The sequence below is a fragment of the Fragaria vesca genome, linkage group LG3 (assembly GCF_000184155.1).
Source record: "Fragaria vesca subsp. vesca linkage group LG3, FraVesHawaii_1.0, whole genome shotgun sequence".
Lineage (NCBI taxonomy): Eukaryota > Viridiplantae > Streptophyta > Magnoliopsida > Rosales > Rosaceae > Fragaria > Fragaria vesca.
Window position 1 is genome coordinate 17,854,321 of NC_020493.1, and position 27,257 is coordinate 17,881,577.

A 27,257-nucleotide genomic window follows, 5' to 3' on the forward strand; every position below is an offset into this window, starting at 1 on the left:
GGTGTTTGAAGCTGAAGAAGTGTGGGATCCGTGTGGTGGTTGAGCAAGATGTGGTAGATCTTAACAAAACAATGAACCTATCCAACAGAATGTTTTCACCTATGAATGACCTCCGTTGTGATCTTGAACAGTCAACACGTGTTCAATGTACTGAAGTTGAGCAAATACTTGAACATTCTGATGACGCAGGACCTAGTGGACGTGGTATCTCTGACATGGAATTTCTCAGCAACAGATTGAAACATGACTAACCGTCTTGTGCCTGATTGAATCAAGCAATGCCAGAATTTCCGTACTTGAAGGGGTATGAATGCTCTTCTCAGAATTCCATGCATCTTACAGTTTGTACTACATGAAATGATTTTCATGTTGCCTTTATTCTATTTACAAGCCTTGTGTTTGTTAGATTCACCCATAAACATGCACAATCAACTCAAGAATCTTGGAGATGACATCATTCTGTCGTTTTAATTTATTATTTGCAGCTTTGTTAGGGGTGCATTTTGGAAATACAAAATATACAAACAAAGGTATGATGAAGGTGACTAGATTTGTGCGAGTCTGAACATGAACTAGATGAACTATTATTATTAGAGTACTGTATATTGTAGAGATATATGGTTACATAGTAACACAACCTTCTACTTGAAACATAACATTTAGTTTACCTTTTTTTTATTGAAACATTTAGTTTACTTATTTATGTACTTTTGGTGGTCAAATGATATAAAATAACTAAGAGAGTCCTTGTTATATATAGACCACAACTTATTTGTTTCCAAGAGTGTCATGGTTGGTGAGCTTCTTACTTTCAACAATTGCAGATTCTTGTACATTTGCACTTTTTGACAAGTGTTCACTGTCTGAGAGTCGTGCTCTCTATTCATACTGCTCCTCCTATTACCTGCTGTGCACTTACTTAGTTGAGGTCTCCTTGATAGAGCTTTGCGATCTGTGATATCGGTACATGATGCCAGCTGAGGGTATGACCTCATCCCAGCTGTTTTGTTGGGTTGAATCATCTGTTTGGAAGCTCATAGCGGATGAAATTCATGTAGCTGTATGAGCTAACTGTGAGGAAAGATATTGAAGACGTGCTAACCTTCTCTAGCTGGGCATGACTACCAATGGAGACTCTTGCAAGTAACTCCCTAAGCTGAAAGAATGGGGGGTTTCTTCAGTGCAAGTGTAGTTTATATGCCTAAGTTCCTGCACAGTTCTCTTATGACCGTGTGTAAAGGGGTATGATGGGGAATGTGAAAGCAGATAATGCTGCTGTAGATATTCCTCGGATATACTCCAGTTAAAGTATGTTTTTCCTCTGAAATTATTCACTCCTGAAATTGGTTCAACTTGTGATATTCTCTGTTCTTCATTGATGCGTTTGTGACTTCTGAATTCTGATGAGAGGTTCTAATATTTCTTACACAGACATGTGCACACATACATGAAGTTGTGAACATCTCAATTTCTCATACAGGAGTACCAGTCATATAAATTGCACATACATTTATATCTTTATACGTTTCCTATGCAGTTATTCAGGTTGTTTGTATTGTAATGTTCTGGTGCTGATGGACTTTCAATTTTGTAGAGCTGACACCTGAAATCAATATTCTATATTTACATTGAAATAGGTACCTACTTATTCTGTGTTTGTTTCGACTTTCGGGTTCCTAAACGGATAATTAAGCTCTTACAAACTATGGGGGACATTTGCTGGGAGGGAAGTGCTGAGGGTATAATTGTTCACTTGATGGTGGCATGTTGTGCAACAATCAAAGCAACAGAGGGTCTGGAAATTGATAGTGTCCTTCTAGGTAAGTAAAAAAATTCACTAGTGAGCATGACTCGTTGTGAGCATCAGTCATTAGTAGCAAATATGGAGTTCATGCTAGTGGATGGAACTTTTAGGTTGTGGAAAGAGATTCTTTCCCAAGTCATTGGAAGTATGCATTCTCATGCTGATCGACTTTCACTTCCTTTTGTGAAAATTGTGATTGGGAACGTAAAGGGAAATGGTGTCATCCTAACCCTTCAACTTGTTCCTTGGCCGGGAACCTTCAGTTTGTAGTGTGTAGTATGATGTTCCTTGCTCGAAGTCAAGTGGAGTCATCCTACCCCTTCCCCTTTTCATTTCTATATTTTTAACGTATGAATGTTTGTCTGTAGTTGACAATTTAGCTAACATATTGCACCTTCTGTTTTTTCTGTTCCATTTTGTAAATACTGACCTTAAGTAGTGCATTGCACAGAAGAGTTCTGAAATATCGCTGAATATATATCATGCCTAATGCTATTTCATATCTGTGTTGCAGAAGGGGTGAAGACATAGGAGAGATGATTTCAGAAGCTTGGTCATTGCCTGAGAAAGTCGCAAGAAATGTTGTCAAATATGATCCTCCGCCAAAGCCTTTTCTCATTACTCTGCTCAGGTGTGTTGGAGGATTTGCTCACAATCCCTCCATATCCAACACTTGATGACTGATTCTTCATTCTTCTGACTCTAGTAGAGTAGTAGTTACTTTGGGAAACACTAGTTCAAAAATAATATTCATCATGGGCATACAAGCAGTACAGAGTATATATTGATATGTTTTAGATCAAAGCTAATACTGTTTCATCTTGTTGACGTAGCTTCAGATTCTCACCAAGCTGCAGACTGTTTCACGTACGCCACTGAGTAGGCATATGCTGGTTTGTGGAAAGAGCAGAGAGCAAAAGACAGAATGTGAATGCTTTTGATATCAATTGGATGAGGCTAGAGGCTAAGCTTGTGGCAGCAAGAAATGATCTGAAAAAGTCTGAAGAATCTTTCTCTCATCATATTACGGGTTGCACGACTTCGATCATTCTCATTGTAAGTACTTCCTTTACATGTAAGATATGAAGTATAACTGTATACCAGAAGTTTGACTGCCTCTTTCATAACTTCTCCAATTACTTCTCCTATTGCTGGTTTGTATTCCTCTTGGTATGTGGAATACCACAGAAGTTCGTCTACATTCCTATGTTAAAGAGTCTAGAAACTTACCCTTTTGCTATATTTCCTGCTAGTACGAGGCATGCTTTGGCCCGTTTATGTTCCTATTCCTTCAAGGTGTTGCATTCCTTTTTGGCGGAGAATTGATGAAACTAGTATAAATACAAAGCACATTAGAGGCACATCCAATATCTCAACAAAAGTTTCTGAGCAGTCCTGAAAGTTATATACAATATTGACCTGGGTGTGTAATGTCTACAGTGACTTTATAGTAAATAGGCCATGGAGATGTCTATTATGATGGAGTTGCGATTACTTGCTGAAATATACAATATTGACCTGAGTGTGTAAATAGGCCATGATGTCTACAGTGACTTTATAGTAAATAGGCCATGGAGATGTCTATTATGATGGAGTTGATCCTTTCAGCAAGTAATTTCAGCAAGTAATCGCAGCCGATCATGATACACATCTTCATAAGTCTATTTAATGAGAAGTGTTTACATGTTTCAGTTTGTACGTATATTCACCTCATCAAAAATATAGTGTTAGTCTTTGATGCTGCAATACCAAAAGAGTGATTAACCACATGGTGAAAGTTGGTTAAGCAGCCTAGTAATGTTACTAACTTGCTAACTTGGATTTAACCTCCACCTAAATCAAATACGAACCCAAAATTTATGAAAACCCATAGCATGAGATGTGTAGGCATTACTAATTTTCTTATTCAAGAGGTCACGGTGTCTGCAGTGACTTTTTCAGTAAATATGCTCATGAGATGTCTATATTAATGGAGTGCGATTACTTACCCACATATAAGGCATGCCATGTCTTCTTGATCTCCTAGACAATATTGATATACACATCTCTATAAACCTATTTGATGAGAAGTCATAGAAGTCACGGACCCTAGCCTTGATCGAGAAAATGAGTTATGTTTACACTTTCGTTTTGTTCGTACATTCATCTTGTTGACAATCATCTTCTAGCTTTATTAGTTACAGAGGGAAAACACAAACACACTTATTCATCATCAGCTCATCAGCACACAAAAACACTACTAAATTTAACCTTGTTTAGGTTCGTTGACGTAGCTTCCCATCCTCACCACAATCCCATCGGGATCTCGTACATACCCGACTTTCTGTCCCCACTCTTTCTGTTCCGGCGCACTCACCGCCACCGCTCCGTTCTCCACCGCCCTCTGAAACATCCACAAAACACAAGATTACTAAAGAAAAGAAAACTCAAGGGAAACGATGACAACAGAACAGGTCGTTAATAAATTACTTTATAGGCCGCGTCGACGTCGGGGTAGTCAAAGCAAACCTCAACGGGCTGCCTTTCATCCCCGGAGCTCGGCTTCTGAACTTTTCCGGTGAGATCGTCCGTCTCGTGCTGGTGTTTGGGCGTGAATGCTATAGTCGTCTGCCCACTTTCAAGCTCTCCCCATCTGTGTATATATATTACATCATCATCGATGTACGTATTTAAGAACTAGCTAGCATGGTGGGATTAATACGTAACAAGGAGATTACATCTATACCTGTGAGACTCGTCTATACGACGTACCGCGTACCCGAAGGCTTTGGAGTAGAAGGCTATGGATTTGGCGACGTCCTTGACGTACACCACCGTGTAGGCATATGCTGGGTTCAGACTCGACGCCATTGTTAGTTTCTGAAACCGGTTCGATTATGGAGGTTGTGTTGTGTTTGAGCTCTTATTTAGGACTTGGAATTTTGACCAGATCAGTCGTAGACGTACGGGACTGAATCCATAGGAATGTACGTGGCATGTGGTATTGAACTGGCAGAACTGTGGGGGTGGCAGGTGGAGGTTCTGCATGTCTTCAGTTCATAAAATGCTGCCATGTAGTTTGAAGAGGACAGCTGGGCCTCCAAATCGGTTGTATTTTAGGCTCCAAAGTTTTTTTTTTTTCGATTTCCTTTGGGCTCCAAAGTTGACAGTGAGACTTCTTGTGGGCGTGGTTGCTTTGGGTTCCTAGTGTTCTAAACCTTGTCACCTTCTTGATCTTTCAGGTCGCAAAGAACTAGTTAGTAGTTACTGACTTACTCGTATCTGTAAAAGGTGGGTGTATTGGGTTGTCTGTTGAGTGATTATACTGTTCTATATAGGTTTTTCTAGTGTGTACTATGTAAATTATTTCATCGGAAGGTCTCTATGGATGTGTCATTTTTATACTGCTTGCTTATTATAAGTTGATATTTTCAATGGAAAAAACAAATAAATTAAAGAAGTGAAATTTGCACTCTCTATTTTACAATTTACATTCTTTTTTCTTTTTTTAGTTAAAGATTTCATAAAATGATAAAACACATGTGAGTAAAGACAAATTTAAAATTACTTTAAGAGGAAAGATTGAGTGTGAATTGTAAAAATGAAAATGTAAATTTCAATCCCCATATATTATCGATACTGCTTTTCAGCTTTTGATGCCTTGTAGTAAAATGTTTGATAAAAGAATACTTCTACGGAGCTTCAACGCAAGTTGCAAAAGCGTTAGCATTGAAAGACCGCTTGGATGAAAGCAAAAAAGAAACGTTTTACAAGAATTGAAGTGGAATGAGATCTACGTTACTAGTATTTGAAGCAGTAAATGGTCAAATACTCAAATTGATCCGCCTTAAAGAGTAATCAAGCTAGGTCAAAACAGAAGAGAGATGACAACTAATTTTTTATTTCATCAGTTCAAAACCCTCAACTGTAAAAATAAATATTCGATTTACCTCAGTCCAGACGAGAAGACCCGCCGTGAAGTCCGTGGATCACCAGCCCCATCAATTTTGACCGCCAAATCCTTCATCACCCCCACACTTTTGAACCAACCGCACACGTGTCTCTCATCTCACATGTGCCACCTCCCACCTGCCCCCGCCTCCCTTATTGGTTCCCTCTTCCTTCTTCTTCTTCCCTGTTCCACCGATGTGATGCAGCTCCCCATTACCACCGTCCATTCAATTCCTAACCTTCCTTCAAATTCGCACACCTCCAAAACCCTAGCTCCACTTCCTTCTCTCCACTGCAGATCACGTCGGATTTCAGGTGATAATCGTCGCTCAATTCTCAATTTTAATCCGTTTCGTTCCAATTTAGAAATATTTGATCTGGTGAATTCAATTCATACTGAATTAATCGTAACCAATTACTACTAATTGATTTTCAGGGCGAATTATGTTTTAATAATAGTTAGAATTCTCGTGATCATTGAGGTTTGCTAATCTCGATGGGAGACTCGTTGTATGGGATCCCTAAAGAGGCCAATCTTGTTATGTCTGGGAGAAAGCAGTCTCCAAGTTACTTAGTTGCTTCGCGCTCCAAGGCCTCTTTGCAGAGCTTGGGCGCGTTTAGAATTGGAAATGGTGTGGTCAGCCAGGCAGCACTGTTTGTGGTCAAAGTGGCTGCATTGGAGGCGGTACGGAGGCTCTCCAGGGCCAAGTGCCCTTGGGTGTGGCGCGGCTTCCAGGCTTTGCAGTTTCTGTGTTATCCACCGTTTAAGTGGTTTCGGAGATTCGCTCCCTTCAAGGCTCTCGTTGACAACTTGCAGGTTTGTTTGCTACATACTGACATTACAAAAAAAAAAAAAAAAAAATTAATATCACTCTGTGGGACATTCGATGGACTAAATAGTTGCATGCTTACAGACGGTATCGAAGCCGTTACTGGCTCTCTCCATTGGAACGGCTTTTACTGATGAGTTAGAGTTTGGTCCTGGAACTAAGGATGATGTCAACAATTCTGATGCGCGTCCAGAAGTACCGTCTGCAGAGTCTTCTTTGGATACAAGGTAATCAGAGAAATTATGTTTCCAATTTTCACACTTGATTGACAATGTTATAAAATGAATACTTGTCATAAGCAAACTAGGAAGTTGTCTTTACCTAATGGCATGTCAATTCAATAGAATCTGCTTAACTGTGGTGAGTTATATTTTTCGATTCGGAACTGTGTTTGCTGTATGAATAGTTATTTAAAACTCCTTAGTGCAATGACTGTTGCTTATCTTATTGCTCATTTGAATTACTCATTTTGCTCCATTATATATCAGTCTTGTCCATGGGCTTGTTTTTCTCATGAGATATCCTTAGACCACTAAGTTCACAGCTTTTGTTTCATATGCAGTGTTGCTGAAGTAGTTCCTCAAAATGTAGCATCTGAAAGATGGTTGATACAACTACATAATGAGCTCGAAAGACAAGGGCTTAGCTTGCCAGAAAGGTGTCATCTCCATGTGCCAAAATTCATACTCCGCGTTTCATTTCCTAATACAAATATTATGATATATACCTTTTATTCTCTCTTCATAGGTCTCTGGATTTTATTGAACTTCTATATGACTGACACCTAAAACTACGATATTATATTGTTGTCCTTATATTTCTTTGGCACTAAAATTCTCATGTGGGATGTGGCTGAGGTTAATCTACATAACAAATTACACCATGAAGAAGGGTAAAATAAAAAATGGTATCATTTTCTGTGTTTGTAATTAAAGAGTTCTCTAAATGTTTCTGTTTTTTTATTTTACTAATTTTTTTATAAGAATTATTTCCACCAGAATTATCATATTGCATACCTTATTGCCTATCGGGCAAAAAAAAAAATTGCTTTAAAAGACCCATTATCTTATATAGTTATCTTTCTCTGCTGCCTATTGTCTAAACTTATGAAAATCAAAGGTATTTTTATAAAAGAAACAATAGTGGCTTTCAATTTGACCAAGTATTATTTTCATTCTCTTCATTATAATCTTTCTGCATGTTCTTTCCTTATATTTTTCTCAATTGCTTACCTTACTCTAAAAGTTCTGAGGTTTTATTTTATGCGTACATATAAACTTATCTGCTTCTTGTTGCAGTGGACCATGACATGCTAATGTTTATGCAGAATTGACGAGGAGGAACTTCGCAGGTTCTACACAGCGGCTAACAGAGACTTCTCGAGCTTTATGTCTGCAATAAAGAAGACGATCAGGTGGCGAGAGACTTATGGAATTCTTTCGGTACAGGAGCTTGAGAAATGGTCAAATATGGTCTTCTGGCATGGATTTGATGTGAAACACCGACCTTGCCTCATAGTACGGCTTGGAATAGCATGCATCAGCTTGCCAGCTCATGATAAACCTCGGTTTGCTCAAGCAATCAGTATGTTTCTTTGGTCCTGTAATAACTTTTTTGAGTTCTGATAGCATCCGCTGTTATTGGTGTAATCTTTTCAGATTTACTCGTATTCCTCTCTTTCTTTAAGGTCAATGTGAACCTCAGTTATGTACATAATTGATTACTTTGAACTTTTATGGACCCTTGTTATTAGTGTTAACTGTTAAGGAATGCATGTAAATTTAAGTACTTTACTGTATAGCTTATCTTGTTCATATGAAGCATCTGAAAATTAACAGAAGTCAATTACTTTAAAGTCAGCTGAATTCTTAAAGTGGTTTCCTTCATTTGCATTCTAAAACATATATGCTTCTGTTCATAATTTCATTTACATTTATTTTACTCATTTCTTCACTCTTACAAGATATATTCTTAATGCAATCATGATGTAATTGCAGTTTCTCAAGTTGATCATGGAGTCTTTCATTTACTTGATGCCAACAATACTCAGATTACAGTTGTAGTAGATTGTGAAGGTCTGACTCCATTGAAAATTCCCATGCAAGTATTGAGAACCTGTTCTTCGCTATTGCAAGATCACTTCCCCAACCGTCTTGGCTGTCTGTTTGTTGTACGGCTTCCTCCTATGCTTCGTGTTATTGCCCAAACTTTTATCCAAGTAAGATTCTTACTTTGATTGGCATCTGTGTTTGATTTATGTCTTCAAGCCGCTGTTTTCTTGTATGAATCCCTGGTTATGCCTGTACATGATATTTTTTTATTTAAATTTATATTTAGAACTGTAGCTGTAGTTAAATATTTGGAACTTCCTTGAACCTACATTATCATGTATAAACAAACTTGTACCTGTGTTTTGTTGTCAGGTTTTAAAACCTTACACCCGAGAAAAGTTGAGAATTGAAGGGAAAATGTACCAAAGGATTCTTTCTGAGTGCCTGGAGACACTCCCATCATTTCTTGGTGGCAAATGCCTGTGCAAAATATGTTCAGATATTAACACGAGAGACATGCAGCAGCCTTGCATAAATGATATTATGAAGAGAGAGCTGAGAACGAGTGTTTGCGAGGATGGGAATTTTCGCTCTCCCAGTTCAATTTGTGAGTCTGAGGTTGAACCAGACTATAACTGTGATCGGCTTCTGAGAACTGCCATAGTCAGCATCCTTATGTTTTGGATTTTAGTAGCTTTTATTGCTGGATTTTTTGACCCTGGAAGCGGTCCCTTTTCTTCTTCAAGAGGTAAGACATAGGAGCAGGAAAACTCTTTTTCCCCTCTCTGGTTTCTTGCCAAGTGTCTTCTTCGAAAAATAGCCTATCCATGTAACTATAAGTTTACCATGGACAGGATGTCCCGTCATATATTAGTTAATATATTTGGTGGCATAAGTTGTATAATTAGCTTTATTTATGAATAGTTGAATAAAGCATCAAGTTTTCATTTTTGGCTTTTATCCGAATTCGTATTATGACTAACAGTTGACCTATACTTCTCAACTTCTGCATGTTATTGTTAGAATTGTATTCAGTACTTTTTCAATAATTATTTTCTGTTATCACATTGGTAAGCATTCATTACTTTCTTTTGATTTCTTTGCTGTTGAAGTCTGCACTCCAATTATGGAGAAAGTACTGTGAATTTTACTCGCAGATAGATCTACGGATACAGATACTAATTTGCAACCTTTGACCAAAAAAAAAAAATGACCTAATTTGCATCCCCAGCACCATACCTCACCCAGAAGAGTGGTAGTTCCTTACAACATCCTGTTAGTTCCTTACAACATCCTGTTAGTTCCTCTCCTATAGTGGATATAATTCTGTTTCCCATTTTTACTTGCTATTCCTGGTGTTGAATGAGATGGTGTGGCCCTTTCAGAATTTCAAGTTGTGATTGATAGGGACATGTGGACTTCAGTTACGTCTAAATGGAAACATTTATGTGATTTTATATTGAGCCAAGCTCAATATATTGGTATAATGTGTTATTCATTTGATGTGGCCCCTTAATGGTAAGGAGGATAATAGTTGTATCTTCTGAAGTGCCCTTCTGTCTGTGGGTGTCTATCTTTACAAATGTGGGTATAATAGAAGTCAGTCTCATCTAGGTATATATTTACAAATGTAGTTGAATCAAAACTTGATCTGTTTATCTTTCCTTATAGAAGGCTCAGACTCTAAGAATGGTAAATATTACCTGTTTTAGAGAGAGAACTTATAGAATTAAATTCAGTTTATTTTCTAAATCTTTGGTACCAAAATCAGTTTAGTCCTGCAACTGTTTTTTAAATCAGTTCATCTTTTCAACATTTGTAAACACATCAGTCGGGTCTAATTTTTGAATTCTCCTCAAAATATGACGTCACCAAAACGAATTCGACAAAATATTATTAAAGAAGATAAAAAAAAATGCATCTATTTGACAAAATGAATAAAAAACAATGAGGGTATTTCATACATCTCGTTGAAAATGAGAGGATAAAACTGAATTATGGGTTCTTTTGTCAGTTCCAACGGTTTTGGTGACGTCATATTTCGAGAGGAATTTAAAAATTGAACTGATTGATATGTTTATAAAAATTGAAGGAACGAACTGATTTAAAAAAAAATTGAAAAACTGAACTGATTTTAACACAAAAAAATTTAAGAGATAAACTGAATTTATACATTAGCGGCTATAGTAGAACTATTGGGAGTTGGCCTACGAGTATTCGAGGGTGGCAATTTCTTGATAGTGGACAAAGTCAAGGTTATCATGACTTGCAACCTCGTATGACGAATTAGATGGCTGCAAACTTGCAACCTGCAAAGTTGTGTTGAATATTGTTGAGCTGATTGTATTAGCACCAATTTTCACATCTCTGGGATATTGAATGAAGTTTTAATAGTTAGTGATATTAAAATATTAAGATAACCTTTTTTATCATCTGCCATGCTTTCATGATTTTGATTTTGATTTATACAGCATACTATGGAATGGTGGCCCTTCCAGTTCCGAATAGATAGGATGGCTGACGTTCATTGTTAGGTCTTTTTTTTTCTTTTTTTGGATAATGTCATGAAACGTTAGGTCAATGTCATGAAATTTCTACATATAGCTCTATTTGCTTCCTTTTTAGTGTTTGGATTGAGATGTATTTACATTTTTATGCAGAACTTATTATCTTGACAACCTGACTATTGGAATGGTTAAAGGGGCAGTGAGTATTCTTATTAGGTGAATGCTTGTTTTTCTTTGGAGTAAAGATCTTATTTCTCTGAACAATTTTGCAATGAAAGTGTGCTCTCTGTTACATCATTGCGTTAGAAATTTGACAGTGAAAGATATCAATGTTAGTAGTCCTTGTTTGAGAAGCAACTGAGTATGGTAAACTTTCTCAGATAACTGCTTTGTGATTATATTTCATCTGTTAATTGTTTGTACTAGGTTCTTCTTCTTTTTTTTGTCTGAATTGTATTAGGTTCCTTTTCCACTATAAGTCTATCCCCAGTAGACCAGGGAGAAGATTACAGCCTTCAAATATTTATAAGTACATGGGGCAGAGGACATAATATATATGTATATCTAGGACCCAGAGGCACAACTAGACAGACCAATAGGGCAGTGTTAGACAAATATATACACTTTGTTTTGCATATGATCCCATTCCCACCTCGTGCGGCTATGGCTGCTATTTTCCCTGAAAGTTTTCTTCTATTTTAACCTCCTTTTGATGCAGATAACAGAAAGTGGTTTTGTAGGTTCTTTTAAATGTGCTCTTACTGTACGATTTATACACATGGTGATGAAATTAGGTCAGGCACATATAAGGAGCTGCAACTTTGCTTTTGAACCAACAGACAGTGCTACTATTATATTTGGTAAGAGCACTAGATGATTTATGGCTTCTTCGCATCCCAGAATTGACCTTTGCTCATTGTGAAGGAACAAGTTTAGTACTGAAGTGTTTGAGTGGAAATCTATGGAAAACCCCACTTTGATTACACTATTTTTAGCCTTTACTCTGCCACTGTTTGTGGCTTTATTATCTAGCTAGTAGCATGCTTTGTCTTTCAAATTGTCTATCAAGTCTCCTGTTTCACTGGATTCTCGCTTTGGATTTTTGCATCACTTGGATTAGCTGCTCATTTAGTATTTGATCACTGGATTTTGCTTTTATGAGTAACGTAGTGTGATTGTGTGACTATGGTGTACTGGTGTATAACAATGGTGATCTTAATGCTTGGATGTCGGTTAAATTTCCTTGTGCCCAAGCTAGGAGACTTGTTCATCTGAATGCTGAGATGGGGGGATCCCAAATTTTACCTTCCATCTGCTCGATTTTGTGCCGCAGTATTCTTCGTGAAGAAACTAGTTATTCTAGCTGAGAAGAAATGTACCTGGTACTTGATATTCGGATGAGCAGCTGACACCATTTGTCAGTTCTGATTTCTGAAGGGTGTTTATATTTGAATGTATATTTCCTACCAGCAAAGACTGGATAATATGCAATGCTCTTGGACCAGTGTATCAAAATTTCGAGTCCGAATGCTCATACAAATACTTTGTATGTATTATCAACCTGAATTTGACTGAACAATCTAATGGGTGAGTTCTTGCAGGCTGCAGCCAGCATTGTTGAATTAAAGATCAAAAGGAAAAGTTTGACCTGTAAACTGAGGTCATTAGATTATCTCTAAAGCAAAAGTTTAGCAGATCAAGGATCATAAAGAGAAGGTTATCATACACGAAATGTGATAACATAATTAACTCGTTGAACCACGTAACGTGATAGCTGATGATCAATTACACCATGGTTCATTGGTAGTGTCAAGAAACTGCAATCCAATTAGATACTAGGGTTGGAGTTTGATAGTAGTTTGTGTTTACCTCTAAGTTGAGCTAGTTGCTTAAGCAGGAAAGCTGTGAATAAGCACTACTTACTCCAACCTAACTATAGAGCATGTAATGGAACTAAACGTGGCGCTAATGTGTGCTCTAATTAAATCACTACTATCATCGTCACTAGCAATGGGTGCATCATCTATTCACTACACATAGTAAGGCTCCACTAGAGCCTTCCGTAGTACCTAAATTCGTATTTGCCTTTCTTCTTCTCTTTATATATAACTCCCTCCTTCCCACCCTGACATAAGTACTCTTATTCCTTCAAGGCCACCGTTCCAAAGTACTCCTAGGCCTTCAGAAGCAATGGCAACTTCTCAAGAGCAAACCAACCGTGCCCGAGCCTTGTGGCTAACATGCCTCGCTTCGGCCTTGCGAACCGCTCTAGCTTGCACCATAGTAGCCATCATCACCCTCTATGGCCCTCCCTCTCTCCGGCACCAAGTAGCCTTGCCTGCATTCTCCTACGTGACTGTCATCCTCATTGTTCCTGATGCAACTCTAGGTGACACATTGCGTGGATTCTGGCTCGCACTTTACGCCACTATCCAGAGCGTCGGGCCTGCTATATTGAGCCTATGGCTCATTGGACCGGCCCGCCTTACAACCAGCACAACGGCATTGGCCGTTGGTCTAGCAGCATTTGTGGTGGTTCTGCCTGGAGAGGCTACTCATTTGGTGTCCAAGCGCATAGCCTTGGGACAGATTGTGCTTGTGTACGTGATTGCTTTCATAAAGGGTGGGAGTGCGGACGCCATCATGCACCCTGTGCATGTAGCAGCGAGTACGGCCGTTGGTGTCTTGGCTTGTGTTCTTGCTTTGTTGGTTCCATTCCCACGCTTGGCTTGTCGAGAGGTACTCCTTCCTAGCTTGTAATAATCTCCATACTATACTATGAATATTCATGTGTTGGTCTCCATTACCATATATATGGCGGAAAGCAATGTCGGAATGGTTTGCATATTTTGACCGTAATCTTTGAAAACTTAAACTGACATGGAGCCAATAACCAACTTGACATTTTAGCTAGTGGAACGCAAGGAAGGTTATGCTAAGTACTTTACTTTTACAGGTTAAACAAAACTCAAAGGTGCTTGTGGATAATGCTTCGGAGAGGCTTAAGCTCTTTATGAAGGCTTTTTGTGCAGAAGATAACGCATCCGCGCTTGCTTCAGTTTCACAAACAAAGTCCTTGGCTTCTACAGCAACCAAGCTTTTCCAAACCATAAGATGCCACCAGGTGAGTAATTATTTAATTTCGTATATTGCACTATTTACAGAACCATTGGCGGATCCAGCCCAAGGCTTGACTGAGCTGGAACCCAAGTCAGATTTTGACATATAAATTCCAGAGTATATGTTCACCTATCATAAAAGTTGACATAGCAGGTTTGGTTTAGAAACATTTGTAGTTCCCAGCCCACCTGGGTTTGAATCTCTAGTTTTCTTTTTAATTTTGCTATCTTATTCTTCTTATTTTTTAAATTATCTTTTCCCTCAATTTTACATCCCATTTCCTCTTATTTCTTCAAATTTTTCCTTAATTTTCCCAATGCATAATCATCTCTCCTTTTTCTTTTAGTTCTCCCATTGCATTTCTCATTTTCTTTACAATTTTGCATCCATTCCTCTTATTTCTTTAAATATTTTTTTCCCTTAATTTTCCCAAAGCATAATCATCTCAAATTGAACAATGGGTTGTACTTCTATGCGGTATTGAATCTATTGAGTATGTAGGGTCTAATGTTTTTTTTAGTAATCCATTAGATGGTAGTTTTAGATACCTAATGTTCTTTTATTAATTTACGGTAGATTTTCATATCACTTCAGTCAACAAGGGGAAAAAAAATCAAGCCTTACCTAGTTCTCAATCCTGGATTCGCCATTGTACAGAACGAAGCTTCACATTTCCATGCATATTACCATGTATGTGCTTTTTCTAGTCTAGCTAGTAGACTATAGTAGTGCATGCGGAGTATGTATAAAATATAAATACTAAGGTATTAAACTATAATTTATTGATCCTTTCTGCTTCTACCATATTATGTATCATGTCTCTAATATCGGTAACGGCATTTCTACAAAATGTACGTACAAATCTCACCTTAGTGTGATCTAAGGTATAAGGATGCATGATGTAACTTAATTAAGCAAGAATAAAAAAAAAATTTGTAAAACCAATATCTCATTCAGACGCGCTGATCCCAAATATGGTTTTCTTGTGTACAGGAAAGCATGCAATGGGAGAGACTTCCACTAACTCTTTTGAGACACAGTAACGTCAATCCAGGAAGCAGATTGCAAGGTTTGGAGATTCCCTTGAAAGGGATGGAAATGGCATTGAGTAGTACTCCTTCATTCCCAGTTGGGGTAGTGGATGGAGAGGTCAAGAGTGCTCTACTTAAACTAGTAGAGGAGCAAATGAGCTTAAATAGAAGCATCCATTGTGAGGATGCAATAACTATTCCTGAATCAAAACCAGAAATTGATATTAGGTGCCTCCAAACACTTCAAACCATCCCACAAACCCTACAGGATTTACCCCCATTTTTCTTTTTGTTTTGTATAAGTCTCCTTCATGGAAATTTATCAGCCACAAGTAGTTCTGCTACTATTGCACAGGACAAATTGGTGACTCACCCAAAAAAAGAAGCACTTACTTCATGTAAACAAAGTGTGGTATGGAGTAACTTCTCCATGAAGGTAAATAGCAAAAGGATTATGGCAGCTTTCAAGTGCTCACTTTCAGTAGGTCTAGCTGTGTTCTTTGGTTTGATATTCAGCAAAGAAAATGGCCACTGGTCAGGGCTCCCAGTTGCTGTAAGTTTCGCCGCAACTAGAGAAGCAACATTCAAAGTTGCAAATGTTAAAGCACAAGGGACTGTTTTGGGCACTGTATATGGAGTTTTTGGTTGTTTTTTGTTCCACAAGGTCTTACCCATTAGAATCTTATCTCTAGTTCCTTGGTTCATTTTCACCAGTTTTCTTCAGAGAAGCAAATTGTATGGCCAAGCTGGTGGTATTTCTGCAGTAATTGGAGCTGTACTAATTTTGGGCAGAACCAAGTTTGGGACTCCAAGTGAATTTGCCATAGCAAGAATCACAGAAACCTTCATTGGGTTATCGTGTTCGATTTTTGTCGAGCTGCTGTTGCAACCCACAAGAGCTTCCACTCTTGCAAAAGTTCAACTATCTAGGACTCTAGGGGCATTGCATGAGTGTATTGACTCAGTGAGTCTTCAATCTGGAAGAGCACAATTGGAAGACAGCCAAAAGTGTCTGAAACTTCATGTTGAAGAATTGGGGAAGTTCATTGCAGAAGCCGATGTGGAGCCTAATTTCTGGTTCTTGCCTTTGCATACTGCGTCTTATGGAAAGCTCATGAGTTCGATCTCCAAAATGATGGAGCTCCTGGTTTTTAGTGGCCATGCAATTGGAGTTCTTGAACAAAATTCACAATTTCTCGAGGGTTCTTGGAAAGGCATTGTGGCTAAAATGGAATGTGATCTTGAACTTTTCAAGAAGATGGTTGGCTCTTTGATTATTTGCTTTAGAGATATCACACTGCTCAAGTCAGTAACGGTTCTCGAGAGGGAAGGGCTTGATGATCAAGAAAGTGGCAAATCTTGTGATCTCGAGTTAGGGAAACCGCAAACCCTAAAAGCATTCAGGGTTTGTGGTTTAGAGGATGCAGAGATGGACAAGATTGTAAGTTCGTATCTTTTACACTCAAAGGAAGCTGTTGATAAAATTCATTGTCAGCAAAATGAGGAGCTCAAGGGCCAGATCGTTTTATGTTTAAGTGCTATAGGCTTCTGCGTAAGTGGTTTGATAAGAGCAACAAGAGAGATAGAAGAGGGAATTAAAGAACTTGTTCAATGGGAGAATCCTTCAAGCCACGTTAATTTGTATGAAATCTCTTGTAAGATGCATGCTCATCAAAAGTAATGTATTCGTATGCGTGCAAAATTGTTTGTACAATCAAAGAACTGACATATACATATCCACTGAGGAAATCAAAAGAATGCATGAAATGTTGGCAATTGTTGGAACTGATTTGGACTTAAACACATCTATCAACATTATGGTCAGTTTCATATTGAACATGGATTGAATAACAAGAACCTTAAGTCTTTAACTCAGTTTCAGAGAAGTAATCCAAGTTGTATACAGTTGGATTACATAGAGGTTCATTGCATTTAACCTGAATTGCATTCGAATTAGTATTGTGATAGGATTGTGCCTATGCAGTTGTTAACATTGAGTACAATAAGGATTTGGTTATGGGATGGAATCCGGTTTGTGATCACTATATAAAAGAGGCTAAGTCCCTATGTTCTTTATCGTTTTGGCATTCCCATAATGCTGTTTGATACAGAAACACAGAAGACCTGCATCCATCTCTCATTTGTGTGTGCAGCCAACCCAGAAGTTCATCACAATGGTGTCATCATCGAAGATAGCAGTCAAGGCTGATTGGAGATCCAGTGAAGGTATGTTCCTAGTTCATCTAGGATAACTTAAGTATGCAGAATGTATTGAAGTGTTCTTGAATATATGCATGTGTGTTTGTATGTTTATGAAATAAGATCCAAACTTAAGTTTTAGATGGCTTTAATAGGATTCTAAAAACCATCTAATAAGTGAATGATTATGATCAACTTTTCAATTTAATTAACCACTCCAAGACTCCAAGTGGTCGAGATGATAAGAATTTAGGTATGAAACCAGTTCAAATCTCATCGTCGTTGAATGAAGTTAAATCTCAATATTTTGATATTTTCATCGGTGCACCTCCGAGATTGGTGATAATAGCCTCATAACAATCCAATCTGTTTCCTCTAACCAACGAAATTGTTTTCCATTTTCTCTCACTTATTCTTCAAGTGAGAATGAGCCCTAAATTTAGAAAACCATATACATTGCAGGCTTTCAGCTGTCGAAAGTGATTCAAGAACTGTCATCATTTTTGGGTGAACACTGCATTAGATCAAATGATATGAACTGGTATGATGAATTTCAAGTTTACAAGTGTTGACATGCAAAGAAGATTTTCTTACTTTATAGCTCAAGTAGTTTGAAGTCGATATTTGTTCTATCATTGTTATTTTATTTTAATCTGAATAGTTCTTAAAGTCATGATTTTTTTTCCAAATGGTCATTCCGTCAATTTTCTCCATTAAATTGTTGAAGTGGCCGTTAAAAATTACATTATCTTTAACTACCACGTCAGTATTCTAACGGAGAAAATTAATGGAAGGAAAATTGTGACTTTAAAGACCATTTAGATTAAAATAAAACCACAATGGATGATGAAAGTATTGAAATGGATTAAAAACTAGATAAAGCACAGATAAGAATAATTTGATTAAGCAGCTTGGTGCAAAACCTCAATGAGAGAAAAAGCACCAAGCAAGATTATTTCATTAATCTTCAAAACTTTACAAGAAGTAATTCTCACTCAATTACAAATTCTTGTATCTGTTTTAACTCTCACTTCTCACACAAGTGATTCATGTAACTCTACAAAGAGAAACTGAACAAACACACTGAGTCTTACAACACACTCAGCTTCATCTAGTTCTTACACACAACTAGGTTTCAGGGTAGAAAACTAAGACTTAAACACTCTTAGTTTGCTCTCAGCTGATTCTGCCACAATCAGTGATCCTTGGTTCTTTGACACAACCAGTCGACTAAGTCCTGCAATGCAGTCAGCCTTTTTCCTCTCACCACAAGATCTCAGTTCTTCCAATCTCAAATGCAACCTGTTTGCAAGTCAGAGAGAAAGTCTCAGTCTTTTGGATAATACACTCAAGCAGTTTGCAAATTGATCATACACAAGATTAACTCCACAAACAAGAAATCTGATCAATCACAAAAAGCCTCCCCTACACAAACCACAGCATAAGCAATTTATAGAGGTTAACACTCCCCCTCAACTAATGCAATTCAATGAGAAAATCATTTTTTCGTTTAAAGAGGAATACAGTCAGTTCACTGTTATCCTGCACTTTCCAAAAACTCAAGAACCAGTTTCATGCTATAACATAGCAACCATATAACAACAGATTAAATTCTTGGCTGTTGAGAGCAATGATTAAGTTTATATAATTATATGACCATATATGATTTTAACAACACAAGATTAATGCAGATAATAAATCTGTTATCCCTGATTTGTAACAGCACCAAATCAGATCTGGTATAATAATTATACATTCTGCAAATATTCACTGTAAAGTGAACTGATATGGAAATTTCTAGACATGAGATTTTCCACCAGAAAATCAGCAAGTAAACAAATAAGATGAAAAGAATTAACTTACCATACAAAATAAGTTTGAAGTTTATTACCTTGAGATTTGCATCAAACGAAAATATCTCTGATCAAGCTGCTGTCATAATTGCTTCCTTTCCTAGTGACATTAGGAGTTCTTGGTGTTGAATAGTAATAGCCAATATATTAACAGATGAACATATGTCAACTTCAAACCACAGGAACTAAACAAATTTCAATTCAATTATAAAAGTTCCTCCTCCAAAGTCCACCCTTGCAATGCAACAGAAGATATTACAACTAGCGTGAGGCGAAACCAGATCTCCCTCCCCTGTCCAATGAACCTATCCAACAGAAGATTTTCTCTCAACGAGGCTATGAATGACCTATCCAACCGTTGTGATCTTGAACAGACAACACGTGTTGTCACATCCCGACCCTTAAATTTTTACCTTATTTACTAGCTTGGTTATAATAAGAATTTTACCGTCTCCGTCATTGAGGTTATAGTTTAATTGGTTCCTAGAGTGGTTTGGGGGACGATTATTTACGGAGAATTGTTCGTAGGAGAAAAATATGACGACGGTAAAAATGGTAAATTTTAGCTAGTAAAAGGTAATTTTTATTGGGGTATTATTTTTGGGGGTGTTTTATTTTTGGACTAATTTCAGTTTACCCCCATCAACTTTAGGTCGATCATCATGTTAGTCCTTCTTCTTTCAATTTCATCAAAAACACCCCTCAACTCTCAATTTTCATCAGCTACGCATGTCTAAATCTCTAATCTCCATCCAATTTCTCTGTCAAGTGATGACTTGATATCAAGAAGAAAGTCAAATTCTGAAAGTTACATTTCGGACCATCTTTCCTCCATATCGATATACATCTTCGTTCCCATCACAACCTTAGTGATTTTGGTGGGATTGATTGCAATTTGTCTATTTTTCCTTTTTTCTTTCTTCTTGATATCAAGTCATCACTTGACAGAGGAATTGGATGGAAATTGGAGGTTTGGACATGCGCGGCTGATGAAAATTGGGAGTTGAGGGGTGTTTTTAATGAAATTGAAAGAAAAAGGACTAACATGATGATCGACCTAAAGTTGATGAGGGTAAACTGAAATTAATCCTTTATTTTTTTTTGAAAGGAGGGTTTATAGAGTGGACTGGGTTAGAGTTTGGGGTCAAAGGCCCAACCATTTCTGCATTTTCTTTCTCTCTCCCGACCCTTTCCCGAGCCCTCTCCCCCCGCCGGAAGTCCAGCGCCCGTCCGCCGCCGTCCGGCCACTGTAGGCCGCCGCTCCAGTCCCAAACGGTCGGCCGTCGACCCAGCTCTCTCCCTGGACCGGTGAGAGCCGCCTTAGCGCCACCGTGAGGGAGAGCGATCGTCCGGAAGCTCCGACTGCGTGTGGAGTCCCGTCGCCGGAACTCCCTCCTCCGGCTACCAAAGCCGGCGATTCTTGGCTCAAAAGAAAGCTCTCCTCCCATGCAGCAACCCCTCCAAAGAGCTCGCCCTCTCGTGGTCTAGATAAGGAGAACCGGTGAGTGGAAGCTCTAGGGCTTTTTGTGTTGTTTTCGTTCGATTGGCATAGTTAGGCTTGGATTTGGGTGTTGTGCTAGTTAAGAAAGTTGTATAGTAGGTTGAGAGGAAGCTGCTGTTTAAATTTGGTGAGCATTGGAGGTCGCTGGAATCGGCCTCAGGCAGCCGCTACCGGTGGATCTGGCGGCGCCGCCGCCGCTGTTTGGGAGTTTTGTATAGTTTTAAATGTGGAATATTAAGGGGAGTATATTGATGTAAATTATGGAATTTTTGGATGAGTTTTGATTAGGTTTGTGAATTTCTGAAGTTTGGTAATTTTGGCGGATTAATAAGATAGAATCCGGCCGTTGGATTAAAGTCGTATAATCTGTGGAAGGGTGTAGTTAAGGTTGTTGGTTTTAGTGTTGAGGTGTGGACCGTATCGAAGTTAGGCAATGATGAGCGTGAGTATGGCTCTCGGTTAATTTTGCCTATTTTATTTAAATATTGGAGTTTTAGTTGGGAAATTAATTTTATATTTGTGCCAGGGTTCGAGGAAACCTCTCTGGAGTGGCGATTTGGATTTCGTCGGGTTTATGCCTAGAGTTGTGAGTGGACTTTTGTTTTAAATAAAATGCATGGTTCATAGATGAACAATTAATGTTGTGGAGCATCTGACGTCATTTTATTTTGACGGTTTTATTTCTCTTGGAGAGTTACCGAAAATGAGATTTTCGGTGAATATAAATATGTATTTATGAGGAGAGTATGTATAAAAATGCTAGCTAGCCCTATGTGTCTGTCCACCTTAATGGCGTAGCATATAGCCGCATTATGGTGTGACGTGAGCGTTAGACGCGAGTGTAGTAGCCCTATATGAGTGTTTAATTCATATAGGGGGTATGGGCACATATTTATACACCCGTCTGTCCACCTTAATGGCGTAGTGTAGCACCACATTAAGGCGTAACGTGAGCGTTGAACGCGAGCGTAGTAGCCCTATATAGACCTATGAATTTATATAGGGAGTATGGACGTGTGTAAATACATACATATATTATAGAGCTTGAGAGGCTCGACATTTATGAGATAAAAGTTTTATCGCTTGCAGCATGCATTCGATTTTCCTTGGAAATTGATTTGGGGAAACATAAATATTTTATTTGTTAATTTATTTTTGTCCACTCACTCTAACGTGTTTCAAATGTTTTCCCCTGGGCTCTTCGTTTTAAAAATGCCCAGTTTGCAGGATTGCATAGTTGAGGTTGGGCATACATGGAGATAAGGCATAGTCATCATATAGCTTCCGCTTGTTAATTTATTATGTTTCATTTCTTTCTGTTAGAGTTGCTCTGAACCTATAAATGGTTGGATATGAGATTTGTTTAGATTAGTAAATAATTTGGGTGGTGTTGTGATTTGGGGAGCATGGAGGCTCCAGGAGTTTAAGGTTGGATTTAAATTTTCAGAAGTGTTTGCAGGTATTATTAGGAAGGGTTGTCCATTTTCAAGGGAGGTTATGCCGATTTTTCGGTAAATTTTCCTTGGAGGTGGTCCCCGCACGACTTACTCTGGGTTTCAAGATGAAATTTGGGGTGAGTCGTGTCACATGTTCAATGCACTGAAGTTGAGCAAATACTTGAACATTCTGACGATGCAGAACCTAGTGGACGTGGTATCTCTAACATGGAATTTCTCAGCAACAGATTGAAACGTGACTAACCGTCTTGTGCCTGATTGAATCAAGCAAGGCCAGAATTTTCATACTTGAAGGGGGTATGAATGCTCTTCTCAGAATTCCATGCATCTTACAATTTGTACTACATGAAATGATTTTCCTGTTTCCTTTATTCTATTTAGGGGAATTTTCATATACACCGAATTTTGAAGAGTGGTTTTAAATAAAACCCACATAATATTCATATCTGATAGACATCTAAAATGTATCAATTATGATAAATATTATGTCCTATTTTTTCTAAATTTTACACAATAGCCACCATTCAACTATAACATATTAATATAATAAATAAGCTTAATAGATGTTGTCTTAAATACCTTGATTATGAGTTTTTCTTCTAACACTAACATTTTTCAATCAATTTGCAAGAATCATGTAGTTTTCTTTATTTAATTTTATTATAAAATCTAGATTAAAGGAATTCATTCTCACATAAGGTAAAATATAATATGAATAAGATATCTGATCTAAACCCTATACCTAAACCTTAAACCCTAAACCTTATACCTTAAACCCTAAACCCTATACTCTATACCCTAAACCCTAAACCCTATACCCTGAATACTCTAACTCTATACCCTAAACCCTATACCTTAACCCTATACCCTAAACCAAATTTTGGGTTCTTCTTTTTAGGTATATTATCATATCATGCCCTACTTAATCGGTACATTTGAAACGTAAGTAGTAAAGAGTAAAATGTTCTCTCAATTAGGATGGGAAATGATATAATAATATACCTAAAAAGAAGAAAATTAATCAAAGAACAAGAACGTATACCTTACAATTAGACATTTTTTCGACTATGTAGAGAGACACCAAATGTGAGCTTAGGAATGAAAAGTATCATCCTGTTACAAATGACACACTTCTGTATATAGCATATATATATATATACACACACACACACACACACACTCAAGTTAGTAATAACAAGGTAAGAAATTAAAGAATGTAATTGATTATGACAAAGTTAAATTCAACTAAATTTTAGCTAGTATTTGAGTTTCAAATTGATGCTAAAATTGAGAAATATATTAAATTTAGCTTTCTACTGTCTTAAGGGCAAATTAGAGAAACTGAAAAATGAAGAAAACTATTAATTATAGACATTTGCTCTATATGGTATATTTGCTTATGTGGAGTGGATGTAAAATAAAAGAAAAATATGTATGGATTTATCTTAAAAAAGGTCTAGTATTTTAGGTTTTTATCTAATTTATTGTGCTTGTTAGATACACCCATAAACATGCACAATCAACTTGAGAATCTAGGAGATGACATCATTCTGTCATTTTAATTTATTATTTGCAGCTTTGTTACGGGTGCATTTTGGAAATACAAACAAAGGTTCATGACGAAGGTGACTAGATTTGTGCGAGTCTGAACATGAACTAGATGAACTATTATTATTAGAGTACTGTATATTATAGAGATATATGGTTACATAGTAACACAACCTTCTACTTGAAACATAACATTTAGTTTACTTTTTTTTTTTTTTATTGAAACATTTATAGTTTACTTATTTATGTACTTTTGGTGGTCAAATGATATAAAATAACCAAGGGAGTCCTTGTTATATATAGACCACAACTTATTTGTTTCCAAGAGTGTCATGGTTACTGAGCTTCTTACTTTCAACAATTGCAGATGCTTGTACTATTTGCACTTTTTGACAAGTGTTCACTGTCTGATAGTCGTGCTCTCTACTCATACTGCTCCTCCTATTACCTGCTGTGCACTTACTTAGTTGAGGTCTCTTTGATAGAGCTTTGCGATCTGTGATATCAGTACATGATGCCAGCTGAGGGTATGACCTCATCCCAGCTGTTTTGTGGGTTGGATCATCTGTTTGGAAGCTCATAGCGGATGAAATTCATGTAGCTGGATGAGCTAACTATGAAATTCATTTGCATTATCAGATGAGATGTGTATCCTCATTTTACACGCACAGCATTATCATTATCACTTATTTTTTAAGAGCATTATCCGTACTACTAATTTACTCATTCAAGAGGTCACGATGTCTACGGTGACTTTATAGTAAATAGGCCATGGAGATGTCTATTATGATGGAGTTGCGATTACTTACTGAAAGCATCCTTTCAGCAGCAAGTAATCACTTTCAGCAAGTAATCGCGCAGCCGATCATGATACACATCTTCATAAGTGTCACATCCCGACCAGTAAATTTTTACCTTATTTACTAACTTGGTTATAATAAGAATTTTACCGTCTCCGTCATTGAAGTTATAGTTTAATTGGTCCCTAGAGGGGTTTCGGGGACGGTTATGCTCGGAGGATTATTCATAGGAGGAAAATATGACGACGGTAAAAATGGTAAATTTTAGCTAGTAAAAGATAATTTTTATTCGGGTATTATTATTCGGGATGTTTTATTTTTGGAGTTGGGTTTGTTTTAAATGGGTATTAAGTTGGACCGGTTTTGGGGGAGGAGGCCCAAAGCCATTTTCTCCCTTCTCTTTTTTTTTTCTTCCCGGTTTTCTCTCTCCCCGAGCTCCTCCCGCTGCCCGGTTTTCTGGCCGTCCTCCCGCCGCCGTCCGGCCACCAACCGCCGCCGCACCGGTCCCGTTCGGTCGACCTTCAACCCAGCAACCTCCCTGGACCGGTGAGAGGAGCCCTAGCTCCGCCGTGAGAAAGCGGTGCCACCCGAAAGGTCCGACTGTCCAAAGCTTCACTTCGCCGGAACTCCCTCCTCCGGCCACCAATCCGGGCAAGCTTGGTACGGTTTTGAAGGTCTCCAACCCAGCTACCTTGCCCTAAAATGGCTCACTCCGGTTCGTTTCAGGTAAGGAGAAATTAGAGGTGGAAGTTTTAGGGTGTTTTAGATTTTTTTACTCGTTTGACCTAGTTAGGCTTGGATTTTGGGTTTGTGCTAGTTAGGAAAGTTGTAGAGCATGATGAGAGGAAGATGCTGTCAAAATTTCATAGAAATCAGAGGTCGCCGGAATTGGCCTCCGGCCGCCGCTGCCAGCGGAGCCGCCACTGTTTGGAAGATTTTTAGGGTTTTAAATTTAGAATATTAAGGGGAGTTTGTTGAAGTGAGTTATGGAATTTTTGGATGAGTTTTGGATAGGTTTATGAATTTCCGAAGTGTGGTATTTTTGGCGGTTAATTAATATAGAATCCGGCCGTAGGATTTAAGTCGTATTTTTGGGGAGGTTGTAATTACGGCTGCTGAGTATGATATTTAAGTTCGGATCGTTTCGATTTAAGAATATCGAACTTAGGCAATGATGAGCGTAGTTATGGCTCTCGGTTAATTTTGCCTATTTTGTTTAAACATTGGAGTTTTAGTTGGGAAATTAATTTTATATTTGTGCCAGGGTTCGAGGAAACCTCTCTGGAGTGGCGATTTGGATTTCGTCGGGCTTATGCCTAGAGTTGTGAGTGGACTTTTGTTTTAAATAATATGCATGCTATGGTTCATGAATGAACAATTAATGTCATGGAGCATTTTGACGTCATTTTAATTTTTGACAATCTTATTTCTCTTGGAGAGTTACCGAAAATGGGATTTTCGGTGGATATAAATATGTATTTATGAGAGAGAGTATGTATATAAAATGCTAGCTAGCCATATGTGTCTGTCCACCTTAATGGCGTAGCATATAACCGCATTATGGTGTGACGTGAGCGTTGAACGCGAGCGTAGTAGCCCTATATGAGTGTTTAATTCATATAGGGGATATGGGCACATACTTATACACCCGTCTGTCCACCTTAATGGCGTAGTGTAGCACCGCATTAAGGCGTGACGTGAGCGTTGGACGCGAGCGTAGTAGCCCTATATAGACCCATGAATTTATATAGGGAGTATGGACGTGTGTAAATACATACATATATTATAGAGCCTGAGAGGCTCGACATTTATGAGATAAAAGTTTTATCGCTTGCAGCATGCATTCGATTTTCCTTGAAAATTGATTTGGGGAAACATAAATATTTTATTCGTTAATTTATTTTTGTCCACTCACTCTAACGGTTTTCAAATGTTTTCTCCTAGGCTCTTCGTTTTAAAAATGCCCAGTTTGCAGGTTAGCATAGTTGAGGTCGGGCGTACATGGAGAAGAGGCATAGTCAATAGTTTAGCTTCCGCTTATTTCTAAATTTCTAGTTCATTTCCTCTCAATTAGAATTGCTCTGAACTGTGATGGTTGGTTGTGAGATTATTCTTTTAAAGTTAGTAAATAATTAGGAGATGTTGTGATTTGGGGAGTGCGAAGGCTCCAGGAGTTTAAGGTTGGATTTAAATTTTCAGAAGTGTTTGCAGGTTTTAGGAAGGGTTGTCCATTTTCAAGGGAGATTATGCCGAATTTTCGGTAAACTTTCCTTGGAAGTGGTCTCCGCACGACTTACTCTGGGTTTCAAGGTGAAATTTAAGACGGGTCGTGTCAATAAGTCTATTTATTGAGAAGTGTTACATGAGTAGTGTTTACATGTTTCAGTTTGTACGTATATTCATCTCATCAAAAATATAGTGTTAGCCTTGGATGCTGCAATACTAAAAGAGTGATTAACCACCTGGTGAAAGTTGGTTGAGCAGCGTATTAAGTTTAAAAGTTCGATCGAGTTAATATGTTTGAGCATGTTCGAGAGGCTTTTAAAGTTAGTTTAAAGTTTTTTTTTTATACGAAGTAAGTTTAAAATTCGAGTTAACATGTTTAAGATGCTTTTGAATTTATGCA

The 27,257-nt window shown here is 37.9% G+C and overlaps 2 protein-coding genes and 1 pseudogene across 3 annotated transcripts; 2 read left to right on the forward strand and 1 right to left on the reverse strand.

The window, feature by feature from the left end:
- Positions 1–2,816: 2,816 nt before the first annotated feature.
- LOC101293274 (uncharacterized protein YraH-like) lies at positions 2,817–4,674 on the reverse strand. Its single transcript, XM_004294526.1, has 4 exons — positions 4,530–4,674; positions 4,274–4,436; positions 4,055–4,187; positions 2,817–3,135 (listed from the first exon to the last, which is right to left on the reverse strand). Exons 1-4 carry the CDS (start codon positions 4,652–4,654, stop codon positions 3,080–3,082), a joined length of 477 nt encoding a protein of 158 aa, XP_004294574.1. The 5' UTR covers positions 4,655–4,674; the 3' UTR covers positions 2,817–3,079.
- Positions 4,675–5,939: 1,265 nt separating this feature from the next.
- Positions 5,940–9,402, forward strand: LOC101293564 (annotated as a pseudogene). Its single transcript, XR_184257.1, has 7 exons — positions 5,940–6,049; positions 6,171–6,551; positions 6,649–6,791; positions 7,127–7,222; positions 7,892–8,148; positions 8,562–8,782; positions 8,988–9,402. The product of XR_184257.1 is annotated as an uncharacterized LOC101293564 (transcript).
- A 3,906-nt stretch (positions 9,403–13,308) lies between these two features.
- Positions 13,309–16,954, forward strand: LOC101293764. The gene is made up of 3 exons (XM_004295879.1): positions 13,309–13,861; positions 14,079–14,246; positions 15,236–16,954. The coding sequence occupies exons 1-3, from the start codon at positions 13,313–13,315 to the stop codon at positions 16,952–16,954; spliced, it is 2,436 nt and encodes an 811-aa protein (XP_004295927.1). The 5' UTR covers positions 13,309–13,312.
- Positions 16,955–27,257: the final 10,303 nt, after the last annotated feature.